The 20668-nt window shown below is 36.5% G+C and overlaps 2 protein-coding genes across 2 annotated transcripts; both read right to left on the bottom strand.

Annotated features, from left to right (window-relative positions):
- Positions 1-173: 173 nt before the first annotated feature.
- Positions 174-10007, bottom strand: ivns1abpb (influenza virus NS1A binding protein b). Its single transcript, XM_081374568.1, has 15 exons — positions 9649-10007; positions 8005-8153; positions 7128-7248; positions 5815-5987; positions 5643-5718; positions 5380-5553; positions 5169-5294; positions 4295-4402; positions 3896-4013; positions 3428-3652; positions 2777-2898; positions 2568-2694; positions 1590-1721; positions 1318-1491; positions 174-1200 (listed from the first exon to the last, which is right to left on the bottom strand). The coding sequence occupies exons 3-15, from the start codon at positions 7236-7238 to the stop codon at positions 944-946; spliced, it is 1923 nt and encodes a 640-aa protein (XP_081230694.1). The 5' UTR covers positions 7239-7248; positions 8005-8153; positions 9649-10007; the 3' UTR covers positions 174-943.
- A 4125-nt stretch (positions 10008-14132) lies between these two features.
- On the bottom strand, positions 14133-18148 carry arpc5a (actin related protein 2/3 complex, subunit 5A). Its single transcript, XM_081373430.1, has 4 exons — positions 17912-18148; positions 17301-17372; positions 15829-16005; positions 14133-15743 (listed from the first exon to the last, which is right to left on the bottom strand). Exons 1-4 carry the CDS (start codon positions 18050-18052, stop codon positions 15681-15683), a joined length of 453 nt encoding a protein of 150 aa, XP_081229556.1. The 5' UTR covers positions 18053-18148; the 3' UTR covers positions 14133-15680.
- Between the last annotated feature and the right edge of the window lie 2520 nt (positions 18149-20668).

A 20668-nucleotide genomic window follows, 5' to 3' on the forward strand; every position in this document is an offset into this window, starting at 1 on the left:
TCCCCTCAAAACAAAACAGCACTGAAAGGTTTTAGTGTGCTGTTGTTTTTGCTAGATGCTTTTTATATAGAAATAACTTCAAAATGTGGTTGTATCATTAAAAGTATCAAAGTAAATGTTTCAAGACCCTCAGTGGAGGGAGGGATGGAAGTAAGTTGAGACACCCAATCTACTTCAAGTTAAAATGGTTTAATTTTTGAACCTTTTTTGCACCAAAAGTAAAACAAAATCATTTACAACATTTCAAATGAACGAGATGAGACATTTATTGGTGTTAAGTGGCATTATCATCATTGGCTTCTTTAGCATAAAGCAGACATGGATAAGCATCTAGTTAAAAACAAGCCAGTGGCACAGATTCATTCATAACTGAATGTATGCTTGTCAGTATCATATATTAGACACTTAGATAAGTTGTATAAAAATGCTATAAAAAGGCAAGATACAATTCCACTGAAGCATTGTGGCTCCATTTAAGAGGAGTATTCTGTAGTCTAAGACTTTCCAACTATACATATATAGATTGTATCTTCAATAAGCAAGGCCATCATTAATAATCATAATCATCAAAAATCATCGTCATAAGCAATGCGTCTGACTGCAGCAAGTCATGAACCTTTACCACAGTTCATATTATAACAATCTAATGAACCTGTTTTCATGACATTAACCTTACCGTCTCCATTTTACCCTTACATTTTATAGGTACTGGCTTTGATAGTGAAACAACAAATAAAAAATAAAATAAAAAGAGAAAGAGAAAGAAATTTATTTACATAGTAATTATGCAATATGCAAAGGCTTCATGTTGCTTTGGGCAACCCTATATGAGCATCTATCAGAGTTCTCTCTCCTCAGCACCTAAACAAACAGATGAACATCAGTCAAATTCAATCACATCACATAACAATGTGTCAGATTGAGAACGGGATCCTGACACCCTTCAGTTCTTAGCTAATGCCTCTATAAACGGGCTCCACTCATTCTTCTCTGGGTCATACACCTCCATGGTGTTGAGAAACTCATTGCCATCAAAGCCCCCGATAGCACAGAGCACACCGTTCACTACAGCCAGCCCTGCGTTGCTTCGTGCTGACGTCATGCTGCCTAACATTCGCCACTCGTTATTGGCTGGGTCATAGACCTCCACACAGCGCAGAGCGTGAGAGCCGTCAAATCCTCCGACCACAAAGAGCCTCCCTGAAAGCAGTTGGAAATAACTTGATGAAGAAACTAAGAAAAGTCCTGAATTTAACAAGCTTAAGTCATTTTCCTACCAATGAGACTTTATAACCATGTTGGTTTGTCTCCAATTACCTTCATACACAGCCACACCAGCCCCACGACGGGCCACGTTCATGGGGGCCACCAGGGTCCACGTGTTGTTGTCTGGGTTGTAGCGCTCTACTGAGTTTAAGCAGTTCCAGGACTCTGCGCCACCAATCACGTACACAAATCCATTTAGCTCGCACACTGCCGCCTGGTGCCTCCCTAAACACAGAAGAGAGACAATGCACAATGAACCACACGTTCAGGTTTGTACAATACAAATCAAAGTCATTTCAGAACATAAAAGTGAATCGACATACTTATGTTGAGGGGTGCACAGCTGGTCCACATTTTTGTCACTGGGTCAAAGGAGTCACAATTCTTCAAGCCCTTTCGGCCACAGGGATCAGATCCACCCACCACAAAAAGCTTGTTTTGCAAGGAACACACACCTGAGAAGAAACAAGAAAAGCGATTATTATTTACCCCTTAATCAGAACACCCCCTGTTTGATATGTCCCTACTAGTACTGATGATATTGTAGTTTTTCTTTATTTAGTGTTAAGATAATATACAATCTATTTAAATTACGTTTCCCCTGTTTTTACAAATGAACAGCATATAATATTAAATGTTATTTATTACTATATTACAATAACATAACATACTGTAACATAATAAAGTACAGTAATATTTATGTGGAGACAAAATGATAAAGCAAACTCATTTTTCGTTTTGATGATTCACTGAAACTGACATTTTGAACTTGGTCAAAGAAATGAATAAAACTTGGTACATTATCATTCAAAAACGCAGGGTCAGTAGTACATTTTTTTCCCATTAAATTGATCTAAAGTGACACTAAAGCATTACAATGTTACAAAAGATTTCTGTTTAAAATAAATGTCGTTCGTGTGAATCCTGAAAAAAAAAAAAGTATATCAGTTTCAACAAAAATATTAAACTGATTTCAACACTGTCACTGATAATAAGAAAAGTTTCTTGTGCATCAAATCTGCATGTTAGAATGATTACTAGAGTAATGATGCTGAAAATATTTTTTTTTTACTGTATTTTAACATTTGTGAGCATAACAGACTTCTTTCAAAAACATTTAAGACTTTTGAACTGTAGTGTAACTCAGAAATGAAATCAAATTTTCCAACTCTTACATAATTTAACACAGAAGTTTCAATCAGACAAAGTAGTACAATGGCTTGGTCTTTAGAACGAACAAAAAGCTCATTCAAATCCATTACAAATATTCACTGTATTGTCCGGCAGAAAATGATGCATACCTGCATTGCAACGGTTGGTGCGGAGCTCAGGAACTTGAGTCCACTCGTCCGCCTTGGGGTTGTACATCTCTCCACAGCTCAGCTCATCTGAGTGACCGTTGGAGCCGCCCATCACATACAGCTCACCCTGAGAGAATAACCATTCATTTAGCTCTAATGACAGCTCCAGCGATGCTACTTTTGGATTGGAAACCATGCACTGTCTTTACCATTAGCACAGCCATCTGGAAGCGAGCCCGTGGAGTGCGCATGGGAGCAATGAAAGTCCAGCAGTCCTTCTTTGGGTCATAACACTCCACTGTCCTCAAGCACTCTTCTCTGTTGTAGCCACCTGGACAGATAATATGTACATCACATCTTCACAAACCTGTGACCTGCTCCTGTTTCCATCTATGAGAATTTTTGTTGTGACACGCTGCTATGTGGTTCTTTTATTTTTGGATTTGCTCTCCTCCAGCTCCACCACTATCAACACTCTGAATGTTTGTTTTACAAAATTTGCATGAATGACATTATATAGCCCACATGACATCTGTGCATGTTCTGCTCTGATAATAAAGAGGGGAAAATAAATAAAAAATAGATTTAAATATGTAAAATTAGGAATGCTTAAAAGCATGTTGAAGGGAGCTGAGAAATAATACACTTTTACTGGAAGCTAAATGTAACTTAATTGAGTTAAGTCTAAAAATGCAATAAGTTGTATTGTTTCCTTTAAAGACCTCCTGTGTGTGAGGACATTTTTCTCACAGGAAAAACCTTTTAATTATATAATTTTGGTGATCAAACAATGAGTTTTGGGGATACAATTATTGCCTACAGAGTGACTAAGGATTACTTCTTTCTTTGGGCATGCGTACCTGCGGCAATGAGCTTGCGGTCCAGTTCAGCGGTTCCCAGTCCTGAACGAGCGTAATGCATGGGCTTTAAAAGCTTCTCCTGTAGATCTTCTGGTTGAGTCTCGAAGCTTGGGCTCTTCAGCACACATGGTGTAGCAGATGGGGAAGTATGAGGACTAGTGCGGCCATGCAGGGAGATCACACACAGTATGCCTCTCAGAACAGCCAGACATAGGTACGCATTGTCTGCAAAAGACATCTAGTTAATTTAAACACTAAAAACTGGGTTCTCACTCAAATCTAGGATTTTTCTGGTAGATACGGATAAAAAAAAATCTCACAAACTGGAAATTTTAGAGCAGAGTAAAAATAAAAATGTATCCCTTAATATAACTTAATTTCCTGATCTAGGAAACATAACCATAGGGACCCTGCATAAATAGCTATGAAAGTTTAAGAAAAGGGATAGGTGAAGTACTATCGACTTACTGGTGGTCTTCTCTGATGCAATGTACTTCCATTCGTGCTTGTTGAACTGGCTGAAGGGGGGAGAGAGGCTACCAGAGGCGCCTGAGCTCATCTCGTCTCTCTCTCGAGGAGGCTTCTTCTGCAAAACCAAACCAGGCAGCTCTAAACCTGCCCAAACTTCACCCCCTACCTCTACTGCATGCATACAGACTTGGGGCCAAAGCTTAAACCCATTCCATCCAGTGCCAATACCACCATTTAAGGGGTCTTCCACAGTGCAAACACAGCTAAGACAGATGGTGGTTTACTGGTCTGCCTTTTAGTGCAAACCACCTGAAACATGATCAAATGGCAGCCATGCTATTTTACAGCAGAGAAGGCAGCGCACTGGAAGGGGAGGACTGAAAACCAGTCATGTACCTGCACAAACTGGATGTGGTCATCCTCAGAGCTGCAGACCTCTGCATGCCCCTCAAGCAGGCTCCCATCATGTAATTTGTGATCTGCTGAGTAGTACAGCGTTTGCACCTGCAACAACAAAACACCAACAAGACCCATGTGGGTGTTTCCATAACAAGAACAAAGCAATGTTCTGCCTTGTTCCTTGAAGCAGTAGAGTCAGCTGCTATGAGGGAGGCCCTTGATAACTGTGTGCTGCCTGGGCCTTAAGGGAGCAATGACCTTTCGCATGTCTGCGGTCACTGTGATTGTGGAAATTGCTGGAAGGAGAGATCGTTCCTACAATAAGTTACTTCACTTTGGGTCAAAGAACTATCTAAACAAATGATCGCTGCACAGTGGGATTGGAAAAAAAGCTGCAACGCTCTCAGGAACACTGCACAGATGGGAGCACATGGCTTTTGGTAGGTTGACTTAGTACCACTGATGGTTGGGATCTTGCATTCTTCTTCAGGGCTGGACAAATCTGCTGTTGGTGTGTATACTAAACCTACAGGAGATATGGGGAGATCAATGGGGAGGACCAGCAATTAGAATCAAATTAATAATAGTTCAAAAAGTCCTGTTGGGGAGAAAATGTTAAGTCACAAAGTCAATACAGTCAAGGGAACGAAAGCGAAGGGGGAAGATCAGACTGAACATAGTTTGTTCGGCTCACCTGGAAAACCGTTCAGTTTTTCAGTATTTTGAGGAGCACGTACTGCAAAATTTACAAGGTTAAGGGCAAAACTTTGGGGACAGGGGAAGGGGGGAACCCGAGTCAACCTTTGAACAGAAATTCAGGAGACATGAGCAAAGAGAAAGGAAAGGGTACGTATAAAGCCATAATACTGACCTCTTCCATTAGTTTCTCCAGGGGATATCCATTCTTCCACAGGCTGCGCTGCACCCAGCTTATCACCTTTGAGTACAGTTTGCCATTCCCAGGCAAGTTCAGGTTCTCCTCTAGCATCACCTCCAGCTATATAGACACAGTTATGAATGGAATTATACAAAAAACATTTAGCAGTAACCGATTTTAAATAGATATAAATAGATAGACATACTTTTAGTCTAGGAAGTTTAAGGAAATCATCCTGTTCTGAGATCTCCTGAAGATGGTCCTGGATATAACCATCAATCTTGCCCAGAAGCCGCCCATCAGCCATGCTACTAGCAAAATTGCGGTATGAAATGGCACTTTGGGAGTCCATTTTTGATAGCAGGTAGTCTCCACAGATCTGCAAAATAGGATTCAGGATATCAGGGAACAGTAAAGTAGTCTATACATTAGAGAGTTCTGACCATGTAAATGCCTGTACATACATACCTGTCTGACTCTCTCCAATTTGAGCTTCTTTGCTGCAGAATACACGTCTCTGACCAGATCTGTATCTGCCTTCAGTCTGTCAACAGGGGAATACAGGGATTTATGATACCTGTATGTCCTTGACATTCTAAATGTGTAATAAAAAGTTTAAATGCCAAGTGAATATATGTACTGCGCTGTGTAGGCATAGTTCAGCAAGATCTCCACAGCATCAGGGTTGAGGTCATCGAATTTAACCAGTGAAATCCCACCCTGTGGCTCAGAGTCAGCATTGAAGATTTCAAAGAGACAAGGGCTGCAGCAGGCCAGCACAGCCTTATGGGCCATAAGCTCATGTCCACAGACCTGTAGAACCAACACCATTATAAAGAATGTTATGAGTGGGTACAGAGAGCCTTATACAAAAGTTTGGGGTCAGGAAGATACTTTTCGAATTTTTTTTATATTTATCCAACGAGAATGCATTAAATTAGAGCTGCATAATTAATTGTTGTGATCTTTATAAAAACTAAGTCTATTAAACCTTTAACAAACATACAAATCTGCGTTGGAGCTGCAGCTGAGACGGAGAGTGGCTTTGTCGTGGTATGAAACAGTTTCACAAACAGCCTTTTCAACCACACACAGTATCATTATTTCTCTGTTACAATAGTCCAATTTATCACAGAAGTACTGGGATAAAAGTGCATAGTTTGGATATAAACACTGGTATACAGTAGCGAAAAAATAAATAAAAAATTGGATCAATTAGATCGTTGCACCAGTAGGTGGCGACATGTGACTTTAATTTGTCACTGAATTGTTCATTCAAGAGATTTGTTCAAAAATTCCGATTTATCCAATTGAAACAAGTGAAGTAATTATAAAGCGAGTCATTTAATCATTCATTCAAACTTTAATTCATCAAAATCAAATATTTATTAAATAGACTGCAGCAATTAACATTTTGCCAATGTTATTTTGTTATCCATTTAGATCTCTCTATTAAGCAAAAATAAATAAAGTTCTCCAGAATCATGCTATGTTAAATTGATCAAAAGTGAAAGCAAAAGACATTCAAAATGTTACAAAAGCTACATAGGTCAAATACTTTTCTTTTGAACTTGATTCATCAAAGAATCCTGACAATTTATTATATCAGTTTCCACAAAACTATTATGTTTCACAACTTTTAAACTTTGAGAAATGTTTCTTGAGCAGCAAATCAACATATAAGAATGATTTCTGAAGGATCATGTGACACTGAAGACTGGAGTAATTATGCTGAAAATTCAGATTTGCCAATATCTTAAACTTGTAATAATATTTTACAATATAACTGTTTTTACTGTAGTTTTGATCAAATAAATGCAGCCCAGTGAAGTTCATTCAAAAACAAAGTCTTACTGATCCCAAACTTTTGAACGGTAGTGTACAGTATATCTGTATACATGTGTACATTATCACAAGGCATGTTTATTTTTCCTGAAACAAAGAGGGTCTTACCAACAGTCTGACATCACAAAACTGGCCGCTTTTACGCAAAGCATTCATCTTGGCCACAGTAGAATCAAGGAAACTCTCATCTTCAAATATTAAATATCCGTTGGGAGTCATTTTGATGAATCTATAAAAGTCAAGGTGCATGGAGGCAAACAGCAAAATGAGAACTGCTCTTTTAGCATTTACAAATATCTGCGGAGGAGAAGGCCCACATGAAATCTGTGCCGTTTTGTACCACATTTTCTGCAATGACTATGTGGGGATATCGGCGTAATGGATTTAAACACGATATGCAATACACTAAGCTTAGAGTACTACACTTGTATTGGAAGCTGAAGGCATCACCAAAAGTAGCTAAATACTTAATATATGAATATGTAAGGAGTGGGGGATGTGAAGAAGGGTGCTTTCACACTTGGTTCAATTGCCTGGTCCAAACAAGAATTCAATTGCTCCCCCCTCCCCCACAGGATTGTGTTCACATTATATTATTTGGGTCCGACTCCAAACCATGGTGCATTTACATCAAAGCAGAAGCCGTTTACCCCTGTTGCTTTGTAACAACACCGGAGAAGGTGCCAAAACGCAGAACATACATAAGGCACTACGACCATCTATCGCGTCGTGAATGTACTATAAAAGAACGCGGGAGTCCATTTCTGCTAAAGGTGAGCAGAAGTTAAATGATATACATTCTCTCTGTTTTCGTACGGTTTGCAGAAAACAGCGTTCACATCATCCAAATGAACTGAACTCTGACGCCAATCAAACCCAGGTGCGCACCAAAAGTGCTAGTGTGAAAGCATCCTGAAATTCTGCAGAAAGCTGTGAAAGTCTGTGGAACAGATTCCATGTAGGTCTGGTGAAGAGACACACCTACCAAACAGATGTAACAGGAGAACAGTCTTGCTCTAAGGCACTTTAGTGGACCTTTCAACAGAGAAGAAACAGCGGCTGCACCAATCGTGTCTGAGGTCACTCAGCGGGTTAAAGAATACAAGTCCTACAACCTTGATTATGCATGATGACCTAAAGAAGTGAAAGAGAAACACACTGAATTCAACCATGACAACTCAACAACTGCTAATAAGAGGAAATGATTCTTGAGCACCAAAGAGAATGATTATTAGAATGGTTTCTGAAGGATCATGTGACACAAAACTGGAGTAATGATGCTGAAAATACAGCTTTGCCATCACAGAAACAATTTAAAATATTAAAATAGGAAAATTATTTTAAAAGGTAGTATTACAATATTAGTGTTTTAACTATATTTTTGTTTAAATAAACGCAGCCTTGGTGAGTATAAGAGACTTTTTTCAAAGACATTACAGACCATTATGTGCAGTTGGTTCACACACCTTTTCACCAATAAATTCCACTGAGGTTTCCAGTAGTTTCAGATTTCTCGAATATTTATCAACTAGACATATTTAGCAGATAAAGAAAACTTTGTATTGTTTATAGAAACCCCCCTGTCTTTTCCAGGCCTGGAAAATCCCAAGTAAATCACCCTGATATTTGTAGGTTTTCCAAGGCTGTGGGAACCCTGAAAGGGTTTAACAAAATTGTAACCACCAACTTGGATCTGTCAACAAGTATTTTTAGTTTATGGTATCAATATTCTCGCCTCGGGTCATATTTTAAAAACTGTTTAACTGTAGGCTAAACGACTGCAAAATGTAGAAAACAAAACTGATATTTAAAGACCTAGTACTTTCTAAAAACAATACATTACATTTAATGTCTATAAAAAAAACTGACAATGCGCTGTTTTTTTTCATATTTCCGGGTTTAATGTTTGTTGAAGGCGCGAGAGACACGCGTCCCGGAGCGCGAGGAGGAACTGAGCTTTCTAGATTAAACCAGTACCGCCGAAACAAACACACGTGACCTCTCATAACCTTATATTCAAAACAGGTACAATATAAATAACATCATATTACAGGTCTGGAGCAAGGTGGAGAGTCATGTGACAAAGACAAGACACTTTATACGTATTTATTACGATTTGGGCAGAACGAAAGCCTCAGTCACCATTCAATTTCATTATATCATTTTGCAATTCAGCGGAAGTGGATGGTGACTGAGGTTGTCGTCAACAACAGTCTGCCGAACATCTGTCATTTTCATCTTTAACTGTGTTAGAAATCGGACATAACATGTTGTTTTGGACCATGGTTAAACGGTCAGTTAAAGCGCTATGATTCTGATCTGTGAGGTCCAGTCAGTAAAAGACCATGCAGAAGCCGAGTCTTTTGTACACTGAACCATTCACAAAAACAACCGTTTTTCACAAGCAAAAGTGAATATTTTATTGATATTCCTCGCCAAAATTCAAGCTGTCGGGCAAACGTTCAGGTAAAACAGCAAATATATACTAAAAGTGGCTTTTCCTCAAACAACACAAACAGGATTTTTCTAGTCGGATCACAAGCTCGACTAACTTTAACACCACTTTAACCTTCCCATAAACAACAAAAACGCTTTAATTTTAAAACACAACATGAGAAAAACGTCTTACCGATTTCCTTTGTCTGTTTCGGATCGCGAACACCATCTCTACTTAGTAAAAGAGTGATTATCTGTCCAAAGCACCGCCGTTAACGAGATGTACCGAAGAGCGCGCGCTTAACTATGCTGCGTCACTGATGACGAGGGCACAGTAGCACGATGGGACTGGGAGGGCCAAATAATGGCGCTCATAACGTGCTTATTATAATAATGATAATAATTTAATCAGTAAATGTTGCTGAAAAGATTAATTGTATTGTATCTGCGTCTATATGACGAGAAACGCGTTGCTCCGAGTCCGAACGCCTGTGTGAATATGCAGTGAGCATGATTGGCTGTATGTCACCAACCATTATTCACTTTAATCACAGTAGCCCAGTTCATAAACCCTACCAGGAACACATCAAATTCATTCATGCAGAACAGATGCGTCCTCGCATGTCTATATCAATATTTTAGGTTCTACATTTCGAAGCAGTAGCAATATATATATATATATATATATATATATATATATATATATATATATATATATATATATATATATATATATATATATATATATATATATATATATATATGTGTACACACACACACACACACACACACACACACACACACACACACACACACACATATATATATATATAATATATACACATAGATAGATAGATAGATAGATAGATAGATAGATAGATAGATAGATAGATAGATAGATAGATAGATAGATAGATAGATAGATAGATAGATAGATAGATAGATCATCAAAAAAAGTTTTAGTTAGGCTACTTTTACTTTTTATGGTTTGTTTTCATGATGGTTTAAATTATTTTTCTCTCTCTCTCTCTTGTCTGTTAAAAATATCAAGGATTTGCTATGTTAATTTTATTTCAATGTAGGCTATACTTTAAGGTCAAATTGAACATGCAGAAAAAAGGAGGCATTTTGCATTTTGTTCCACTTCTTCTGTGGAGATCTGTGTTATGTAAGCACCTCGTCATCGGCACAAGTGAAGCGCCTCCACCTCAGCCTGCTGTCTCATGGTTCGCAGCCACTCAGAAAAGAGACATGAATATAGTCAGACATGCCTCCTCTTGCCTTCTCTCTGTGGATCTCTTTATGCAAACTTGTTCAGCTGAGCATGGGTTACATAAGGCACTCAGCTGAACCATGTTTTTACAGCATACTAAGTCACTAAGCTCACATCACTGATGATACAGTCTGCAGATACACCATTAATCTGATGAAGGTTTTTATTTGCAGTTATTATTGTTTATAGGCTTGTATATCACAGTGTGATAGAGAGGAAGATAAAAAATGGTCAAGGAATATAATAATACTTTATCACAAACTCTGCAATTTTAAATGGAGCTCTATGGAAATTTAATTTAGTTTTACTTTATTTTATTATTATTTTTTAAAGACAATAGTGCAGTATCATTCTCTTAATCATTTAATTTAATGATTTAATTGAATTTAAATTGAATTTAATAATTAAGTGTTTATCTCTTCCCTTGCAATGTCTTTATAGTTTGTCATATATTTCTGGTTATTTCTGCACCACTGTCACCTTGAACTTTCTCAATTGAGATTGGTTGTGTTGCACTGTGTCTCTAAAGCTGGTTTGGAAGTGATAATCATTATGAAAATAGGCTATAGAAATAAATGTAATTTAAAATTATTTTATTGCCATAATAAAGAGAAGTTCTAATAATAAAAAAAGTCTATTAATTGTTTGTAAAAAAAATAAGTTCTACCTTTAGTAGAATAAGAAATTAAATTAAAATAAAAGCCAATTCTTTTCTTTTATATTTTAGGTAGGCACCCCTCTCCCTGTATAGGTTTCTTTTGCCATACTGATAGGCCGACTGTTTATTGTCCCTTACTTTGTAAGCATGGAACAAGTAAAAAGTGCTTTAGTTACACAAGCCATTTCAGTTTAGTGTTATAATTGTGTGAACATGTTGTGCACTTATGTCTCCATAGCAGCTGCCACACTTAACACTGCTTGTTAGAAAACAATGCAGTTCCGTTGTACAACACAATGGGCCAATAAAGCCCCTCTTCTGCTTCTGACAGGTGACCCATGTGGCATGACAACAGAATATAATAATTCTCAGATCTTGAGCCACACTTCTATAATCAAGACTTCCCAAGAAGACTCAGGAATAGTTTTATTTTAGTGTACAAGTGTGTTTCATTGCTCTAATTAAATTCAGCTGTAAGTTACAATAGTATTATTTATAAAAACACACTGGCAATTTTTTATGTTTGTTTGGAAGCAATTCAGACATTTTTTAATAAATTAAATAAATTAAATAAATGATGTACTAGATATATAAAATATGTCATTAAAAATATAAAGGAAGGCAGGGTTCATGTTTTTATTGTCCATATTGATTTTTTTTATTTGCAAGGCACAATCAACAGCACAATCGTGTTGCTGTATTTTGCAAGACTATATTTAATTCATAGTTATCCACCCACTCTGCTTCTTATATAAGACTTCAGAAATGTAATTTAAAACCTCTTCTCTCTACAATATTTGTGGATGCATTGGTTTCTCAGAAATCAAAAATAAACTTGTTATGCCTTTATTGCTTGAGATCAATGACCTGGAAATAAGGACAGAGTGATTCATTCCCATGAAATCACATACCCATAAATATTTAACTTCATTATCTGTATTTTCTAAGAATATAAGACTCCACAACCGTCTTCGTTGATCTTTGAACTTGTACATGATGCCACTTCTTGTGACCCACATTTGCACATTTATATGAGATGATATGAGTATTTGCATGAACCAGAGATGGCTATCGTATGATCAACGTGCAAAGGAAACGGCGCCCCCTTGTGGTTGCTATGAAAAGCATAAGTTGACTGCGATGTCTGCATAGCATCTCATGCGTTTGGCTGCAAAAATATTGAAGTGTGCAAAGTTCTGTAGGATATTTACACAGCCTGAATATTGAAAATGTATCATAATGTAATTTTTCTTTCAAAGATACCCGTCTTTGGAATATAATATGACAAATATGATCTTTTTCATCTACATTTTGCATGTGCAGATGTTTTTCTACTTTAGAAGTATTTAGTGTATGGCAAGCCGTTTTAACTTTTATTAATTTCGAGGATATGAATTCTTGATATCAACAATTCAATTTTCACTAGTTCAAATTATAGTTATTGATATCAGGAATTAGATTTATACTAGTAACAATGGCATTTTTTGATATCGGAAATTACATTTCCACTAGTAACAATGCTAATCCTTGATATCAACAATTACATTTTTACTAGTTAAAATGCTCATTCTAGATATCAAGAATTGAATTTCAACTATAAAAACTATAATTCTTGATATCTGTAATTGTATTTTCACTAGTGAAATGTCACCATAGGCTGCCATTTAAAATCAATTGTTGATATATCAAGAATTGATTTCTTACTAGTTGAAATTCCAATTTCACATATCAGAAATACAATTCTTACTAGTAAAAAAAAATATTTTTGATATCAAGAATTCAATTGTCACTAGTGACAATGTTAATTTCTGATATCATGAATGTGATTGTTACTAGTAAGTATGCCATTTTAGATATCAGAAATACATTTTCAGATATCAAAAATGAACATTTTTACTTGTAGCAATTCAATTGTTGATATCTAGAATAGACATTTTTTACTAGTAACCACGTAATTCTTGATATGAGGAATTCACATTTTTACTAGAAATGTAATTATCGATATCAAAAATTATATTTCTACTAGTAAAAAAATCCAAAGCTGATACGTGTCTTCGGAATTTCAACTAGTAAGAAATCAACAATTGAATTTGAATGGCAGCCTAAGGTGACATTTCACTAGTGAAAATACAATTACAGATATCAAGATTTATAGTTTTTAGTTGAAATTCAATTCTTGATATCTATGAGCATTTTAATTGGTAAAAATGTAATCGTTGATATCAAGAATTAGCATTGTTACTAGTGGAAATGTAATATCTGATATCAAAAATTGCCATTGTTACTAGTATAAATCTAATTCCTGATATAACTATAATTTGAACTAGTGAAAATTGAATTGTTGATATCAAGAACTTTTAACAAGTTAGAATGGCTTGCCATACTACAGTGCTACTTTAATATCATTGAGATACAATTTTAGTTCTTAATATTTAGAATTTTTTAGTTTGAATTTTATTTCAAATTTAAATTGAATATTTTTTAAGTTTACATTTTTAGAATTATAGTTTTTAAAATGAGAAACTTTGCCTTGGCAACTAGCTGAAATAAAATACATTATAAATATATATTTTTTTTATTTCAGTTAATGCTTATTTTAAATAACAAAAGTTTTCTATGGTTTTGGTTTAGTTCAAAATAAACACCCCAGATGCACAACAGTAAAAACAGTGTAGAAAACACCTCCAACACACCTCAAATAGGTCTTCTGGTTTGCACATTTAATAAACACAAATGAAAAAAAGAAGACTGTATTCATTTAATTTATTTTTCAAAAGTACCATTCAATATAAAAGGAACATTTTATAAGGCAGTTGGTAAACTAGTTTTGCACTTATTTAAATGATTGACTGGCGTGATGCACTCAACATTCACTTCGAGCCGCAAATGAACAAGTGGAGACTTCCTCAAGTTGTTAATGTATGGCTTCAAGTATGGAAAAAATAAGTAGACCACAGCGGAAGCAAAATTCTCCATTGCAGCTTGAGCGCTTGCTGCCGTGTTTGGTGGGAATTGTGAGCGTCCACAAACACTTGTGCGTCTCAGAGGTTAGCTATATCATCAGCACCTGACATAAAGTTGAGTTCAAAGTTGAAAATTATGCTTATCATGTTCTACGATTGGTAACACTTCAAAAAAGATATGATCAAAATATACATAAGCTTGGACAATTTGAATAATACTCAGCGTTATAAAACAATTTAATTCATCGTTTTTGTAAAGAGTACAAAAATGCACTAATATTAATCAACAATTATGACGATCAAAACCTTTTTGGCAACTTAAGAAAAGTTATTCCCTTTTTTCCGTTTCTTAAAACGTGATCCCGTTGTGATATGAAACCAAAGAGATGATGGAAACATGAATGAATTCCTGAAGGGATTGTGGAGGAAAATAAGCACTCTGATCACATACAAAAATGAGCTGGAAATCTCCCTCTTGAAAGCACACCGGCATTCAAATAAGGCTAGATTCAACAACCAACTCTAGAACTAATACATTATGCAGTGAATGCAAGTAGGGAAAAAGCAAATACTGATGTTGGCATGTTCCATAGACCAGCTCTGATGAGGAAGAGTAAAGAGAACATCCTCTACAAACTAAAGCTTGATTAACTTTGTAAAGCGTCACCCCCAACTATAAAAATGCTGTTATCGTTTATTCACCCTCATTTTGGTTAAAACCTGTACGAGTTTCTCTCTTCCGTGGAACACAAAAGAAAACATTCTGAAAGAAAACATCTTTGGAATGTTGTTTGGATGTTCAAAAATCATCGTTTGTGTTCTACAGAAGACAGAAAGTACAAGTTTTGGAAAACGATGACAGAATTTTTATTTCTGGGCCAATTGTTCCTTTAAGTAAAACAAAAAACAACACACTCCAGGATCACTGCAATAACATGACTGCGGAATGATTTAGTCATGTGATTACATGTACTGTTTGTTCTGCTCTGTTGAGACTTTACATCGGGACAGGTATGAGAATGTGGACGAGTAAAGTAAAGTACGAAAAAAATGAGTATTCCTTTGATAATAGCTAAAATGTCCGTGCTTAAGATCTACTGAGGTCAACAATAACATTTTCTCATCACCCTTCTGTTAACACAGATCCAAGGTGCTTATCTTCACTGCAACAGATCCAAATGGGACTGTAATGTTTGATCGTTTTTTTTTTTTTTAAAAGGTGAGAGGTGAGTGACTGGACATCCTCCACAGTTTGGCAGAGTGGGCAGAAACCAGACCACGAGGGCTTGTGCCAGCCAGTCCCTCCGCCAACCCTGCCGCGGCGCCGAACATTACACGGTCTTCCTGGCCGTGAGCACTCTGACGATAGAGCCCACTCCTCCTGCCGAGAGAGCCTATGCAGACAGACAGAGAGACTCGAGTGAATATAGCCAGAATGATCGTTTTTAGATGAACTATTCCTTTAAAAAAGGGGTTTACCTTTTCATGCCACTGAAGTAGGATGGCACTACTGTTGTCAGAGGGCTTTTCAAAGCCCTTGTAGATGTACTTCATGAGCAGATCGACCCCAGTCTTATCCAGAGACTGAACAGCCTTTTCTATATCGCTAGTCTTGAAAGAGCTGAGCACTTTCAGCACGAGGCCTTCAGCCCGGTCCTGCACACACATATATAATGAACTACACTTGAAAATAAATGAATCATTTGAGATGATTATACACCTCCAATCTTATATGGCCATTCAAACAAGAGAATTTGAAGCAAATATAGAAATTTTACATACATAAATATATTTGACAATACTTCATCAACATCTATAAATATAATGAACTATATTTATTTATAATACATACAATAAATATAATTTTTTGCTTTTATTATTATTTGTACTATTATTAATATACATTTACTATAGTTATTCATTATCATTATCTTCGTTTTGTATTTATTGTTGTAAAGCACTGCACATTGGTCAACTTATGTTGTTTTTAATGGTGTTATATAAATAAAATTGACATTGATATATTTTATCAATGTCATTCTACCCAATATTTCAAAAGAATTGTGTTTTGTGTTACTAGTAGTAACCTGTCTCTAGACGTAAGGGCATTATATTACACTGTCACTGCCAATTCATTTGTTAATTGTCATACAATTAATTGCTAGTTCAAAACAGCCATAAGTAAAATTATCAAGATTTGTATTAATTTTTACAAGCCTGGAAATCACTAATTTGCAAATTTCCTAATACTTTAAGGTTTTCCGTGACTATGGAAAGCCTGTAAATTAGACTTCTGATGTAATGAGTAAAAATGTTTAGTCTGGGACAAGCTTAAGCCTTTTCTTTGAAACCGGGCAAAAAAAAAAAAAAAAAGCATAAGGTAAACCAATAAAAAAATAAAATAAACTATTTCTTATAGAGCTGTTTTTTGATTTGTTTTGTGTGAAGAACCAGGGAACCCAGAGTCTTGGAAAATCTTAATAAATGAGGTCATCTAGGTTTAGAAATATGGTATTTTTCTAGACCTGGAAAACTGATATGTAAATTAATAAATGTGTATGACTCTTTGTGCATTTGTTATACATTTTTATAGTTAAAGGTATAGTGGAGGATTTTTTACTTCCGGGTGGATCACCTATACTATTGGTCCTCCTAATTGTCAATCATTCTGGTGAATCAATCAAACTTTTCAAAAAGTGGAGAGGGCGGGTCTTATCTAAAATTCGGAAAGATCCTCCGCTATACCTTTAAGCAAAGGTCTAAAATGTGAGTAAAAATATTGTTTAATCCTTATTCAGTAAATCATGAACAACTGGAAAAGTAATGGGGACTTTGAATAGTGTTGGGGAGAGTTAACAAAAAAAGAGAGAACCATTGGTAGAGAATGAAAATGTTAAAAGTTTAACATGACCGATACTTTAAGATACTTCAGTGATTTGACTTTTACTCACCTTCACGTTCTGGTTCTTTGTATTGATGGGTGGATTCTTCAGGACTGCCTGCAAAGCCCCCATCAGGTTACCTGTATCAGGCACTAAGGAAAGCACAACAGGATGCCTGAAATCACATCTACTCACTAATAACATTCACTCTTTAATTATAATTATCAATATGCTACCATTATAAGCTGTGGGAAATTACATATTATAAAGTATAAAGAATTAAAAAGCCACCTCAGGATTTCAATCTTGCAACCGGAAGTCGATGTCATCCGGAAGCGTTTCTACAACAACACCATTCTAAGTAACTGCCACATCTATATAAGGCACAGCTTTATGCGTTACACTCTTTAAACATTATAGCCGCTATTTACCGGTTTTAAAAGACCTTAAAGACTTGATCCGCAATGCAAACTTGTGATGACAATGTAAAATATGCCTGTCTTGAATGAAGTGACTGACTACCACACCCATGTCTGGACGAGAGTACAAAAATAATCAATTTTAGAAACTTAACGCCAACATATCAAGTGTTTTAGAAAAAGACAAGTCAAAACGCCCTACTACAAGTAAGCAGGAAATCAATGAAAAGTAACCATAAAAGTAAATGGACTGAAAGGATATGATCTGATGAGAGAATCCACCTCAGCCTCATCCGGACCTATTTGATTTTCTCCGCCGTCCTCCTCGTCGACGAACTTGTTTTCGTCGTACTCATCTATATCAACCTTTCTGAATCGATCAGACACTGTGTTCTTCGACATGGCTGGTTCGATCAATCAATCAGAAGATGCCAGTTTATGCGGAATAGTCCCAGCACTTTCAGGAAGCGGCTCGGTGCTTGTTGACTTCCGCATAGAAAGCCCTCTAGTGTCTGTGGGCGGAAGCAACACCTACACGTGTCATCTCATCTCATCTCATAGATTAATCAATAGATTAGAACTTTTGCACCTTTAAAAAATTAAAATCTTTATAATTGACTGCATAAGTGTGCACACCCCTGAACTAATACTATAAATGTAATTTAAAGCATATGAATTGACTCCCAGTTTAGTAATCTTTTACAATTTGGGTAGGACATTGTTTGAACCTCATTCTTTTTAGTTTCAATCAGTGAAACTGTTTTAACTGAAAGCAACATGCACTGACAGATCGTAAAATATGTCAGTGTCATTGTTTTGTCTCAAGGTGCACACACCATTAATGTTTTTTTCTCTAAGACACGTTTATAAAAGCTACTTAAATGCCCTAATTTAACTATATAAGGTCTAATCCTGGTTTAATTTAAGCTCTGTCTGTGTGTGAAACAGGGCCATTCTGTTCTTTAGTCGACGAGCTAATACCAAAGTCGTCTTTGGTTAATACTGAGTAATTTGGATTTCTATTTTTTCCAGCTGGCCAGCAGATGGCGATATAGGCTAACTTAAGGCGTTTCCAAAGTTGAAAAGCGCTCATGCCATCATTTTTGGCTGACAAAAGTAATGCCAAAATGTTCTACCAATAGGCTTGTTTGAGATGAGCAAAATCTGCGCTGAACAAAATCAGCGCGAGATGAATGCCGGTTATAAATGTGTCCGAGTGCGGTCCGCCTGGCTTTGATGTCATGCTGACATATGTCAAAAAAACTCTCGCGACCGCAAGGCGCACGTGTCGGATTCTGCAGTTGCTCCCGCTCTGCACTATGAGGTGTGAAAAGCATGATGATATAGGCTATATATAAAATGTCTGTATTAAAGTAAAAATGATCGATAAACACGTGTTTGGAATGGAACTAAATAACAAGTAGGCTACTTTGGGTGTCTTGTTCATTAGGCTATATTTATTTTCATATAAAAGCAACAGAACTTAAATTACATCCAGTTTATTAGCAACTTTTATCACTCCTCCCCTCACTGCAGCCGCCTACTCTCGACTACATTTCAGGCGAGGCAAGGCTCATCTCAAACAAGCCTATTTCTAACCACATTCTCTATCTTGCTCCTGAGAGTCAGTGCTGCGTGTAGTTCAGGTCATGTGGCACTCAATTTTGGCTGCATTTTCCTCAAAGACTTCTTTTTCCTTCTCCTTGTCATTCATCTCTCTGAAGTGGACTGCAGACATATGAGACTTGGGGTATTCTTCTACGAGCTCAGCATGTTCTTCTTACACAGGGTTTCTCAAACTCGGTCCTGGAGGGCCACTGTCCTGCAGAGTTTAGCTCCAACCCTGATCAAACACACCTGAGCAAGCTAATCAATGTCTTCAGGATCACTAGAAACTCACAGCTAGGTGTGTTTGATCAGGGTTGGAGCTAAACTGTGCAGGACAGTGGCTCCTCTCCAGGACCGAGTTTGAGAAACCCTGCACGTGGTGTCTGCTTATGCAACTTTTAATGGTCAAATACTATATACACATGTGCATTTTGCCCGTCCTCATGACTAAATGGCATTTGAAACACAAACAGCATATTTTTCTTTGTGTTTGTCATCTTCTTCATATGTTATAAATATAAAAATATTTATAGAAAAAAAAAGATTTGAATTAATTTACAAGCTGTGTTTACATTTTCATTCTATGAGCTTTATGATGAATCAGACTAAATCAGACTAAATCAGTGTTTGATCAAACTCACTCTTGCTTTATTAATTCACAGCTGCCTTGTAACTCGAGGCTCATAAATTCATTTTTGCACCAAAGAGTCTTAATCTGCCACTGGGCTGTACAAGTAGGCTATGAGTAGAAAACAGAGGTGGACAGTAACAAAGTAAATTTACTCTTTTTAAAAAACACTTTGAGTAGCTGTACTTTATTTGAGTTTTTTTTTTTTCTGGATTTTTTTTTTTTACTTTAACTTCACTACATTTGAAAGACAAATATCGTACATTTTACTCCACTACATTTCTGTCAAGGCCGTTGAGTAGAAAGTAGTAACGTCAGTCAGGGGATGATTTTGGTTGCAGGGGTTGCTCTGGTAGAAAGACATCTGACATTTTGTTATTAACAACCATAAAAACCCAGTCTTTTATATGAATGTCATGGATTGATTTTCATTAACTTGGCATCAGATCTATCCATTTTTAAATTCTTCCCTGGGCATTGTGGGCAATAGCACTGTATCATTAGGCCAGGCCAGAGATTGTCTTATTTATAGGTAGATGAGAGGATCCCTTACCATTGGAGAAAGCGTAGGCTAATGGCTAACTCGGATCACGTGAGGCACCTCAGCCTAATGGCAGTGACGTCAGTTACAGTTTAGTTTAATACGTTTCTTGTGGATTAGCGCGTTGGTCTTGTGAATAAATGTTCTATTTTTGGTGTTATATCGCTAGCAAAAAAGAGCTATCTCTATTAGCTTCAACGCAGTCACTGCCTAATTCAGACTTTGGAACATTTCACATTAC

The sequence above is a fragment of the Scardinius erythrophthalmus genome (genome assembly GCF_964197995.2).
Source record: "Scardinius erythrophthalmus genome assembly, chromosome: 9".
In the NCBI taxonomy this organism is placed as follows: Eukaryota; Metazoa; Chordata; class Actinopteri; order Cypriniformes; family Leuciscidae; genus Scardinius; species Scardinius erythrophthalmus.

Excerpts from the sequence above, each read along its gene's own strand:
- ivns1abpb (XM_081374568.1), bottom strand. The coding sequence starts at position 7,238 with ATGACTCCCAACGGATATTTAATATTTGAAGATGAGAGTTTCCTTGAT. Across the intron at positions 5,554-5,642 it reads AATTGGAGAGAGTCAGACAG|ATCTGTGGAGACTACCTGCT; the intron begins GTATGTATGTAC and ends CCTATTTTGCAG. Across the intron at positions 4,403-5,168 it reads TGGAGAAACTAATGGAAGAG|GTGCAAACGCTGTACTACTC; the intron begins GTCAGTATTATG and ends TTGTTGTTGCAG.
- arpc5a (XM_081373430.1), bottom strand. The coding sequence starts at position 18,052 with ATGTCGAAGAACACAGTGTCTGATCGATTCAGAAAGGTTGATATAGAT. Across the intron at positions 17,373-17,911 it reads TGGATTCTCTCATCAGATCA|GGTAACCTGATGGGGGCTTT; the intron begins TATCCTTTCAGT and ends GTGCCTGATACA. Across the intron at positions 15,744-15,828 it reads TACTTCAGTGGCATGAAAAG|GCTCTCTCGGCAGGAGGAGT; the intron begins GTAAACCCCTTT and ends CTGTCTGCATAG.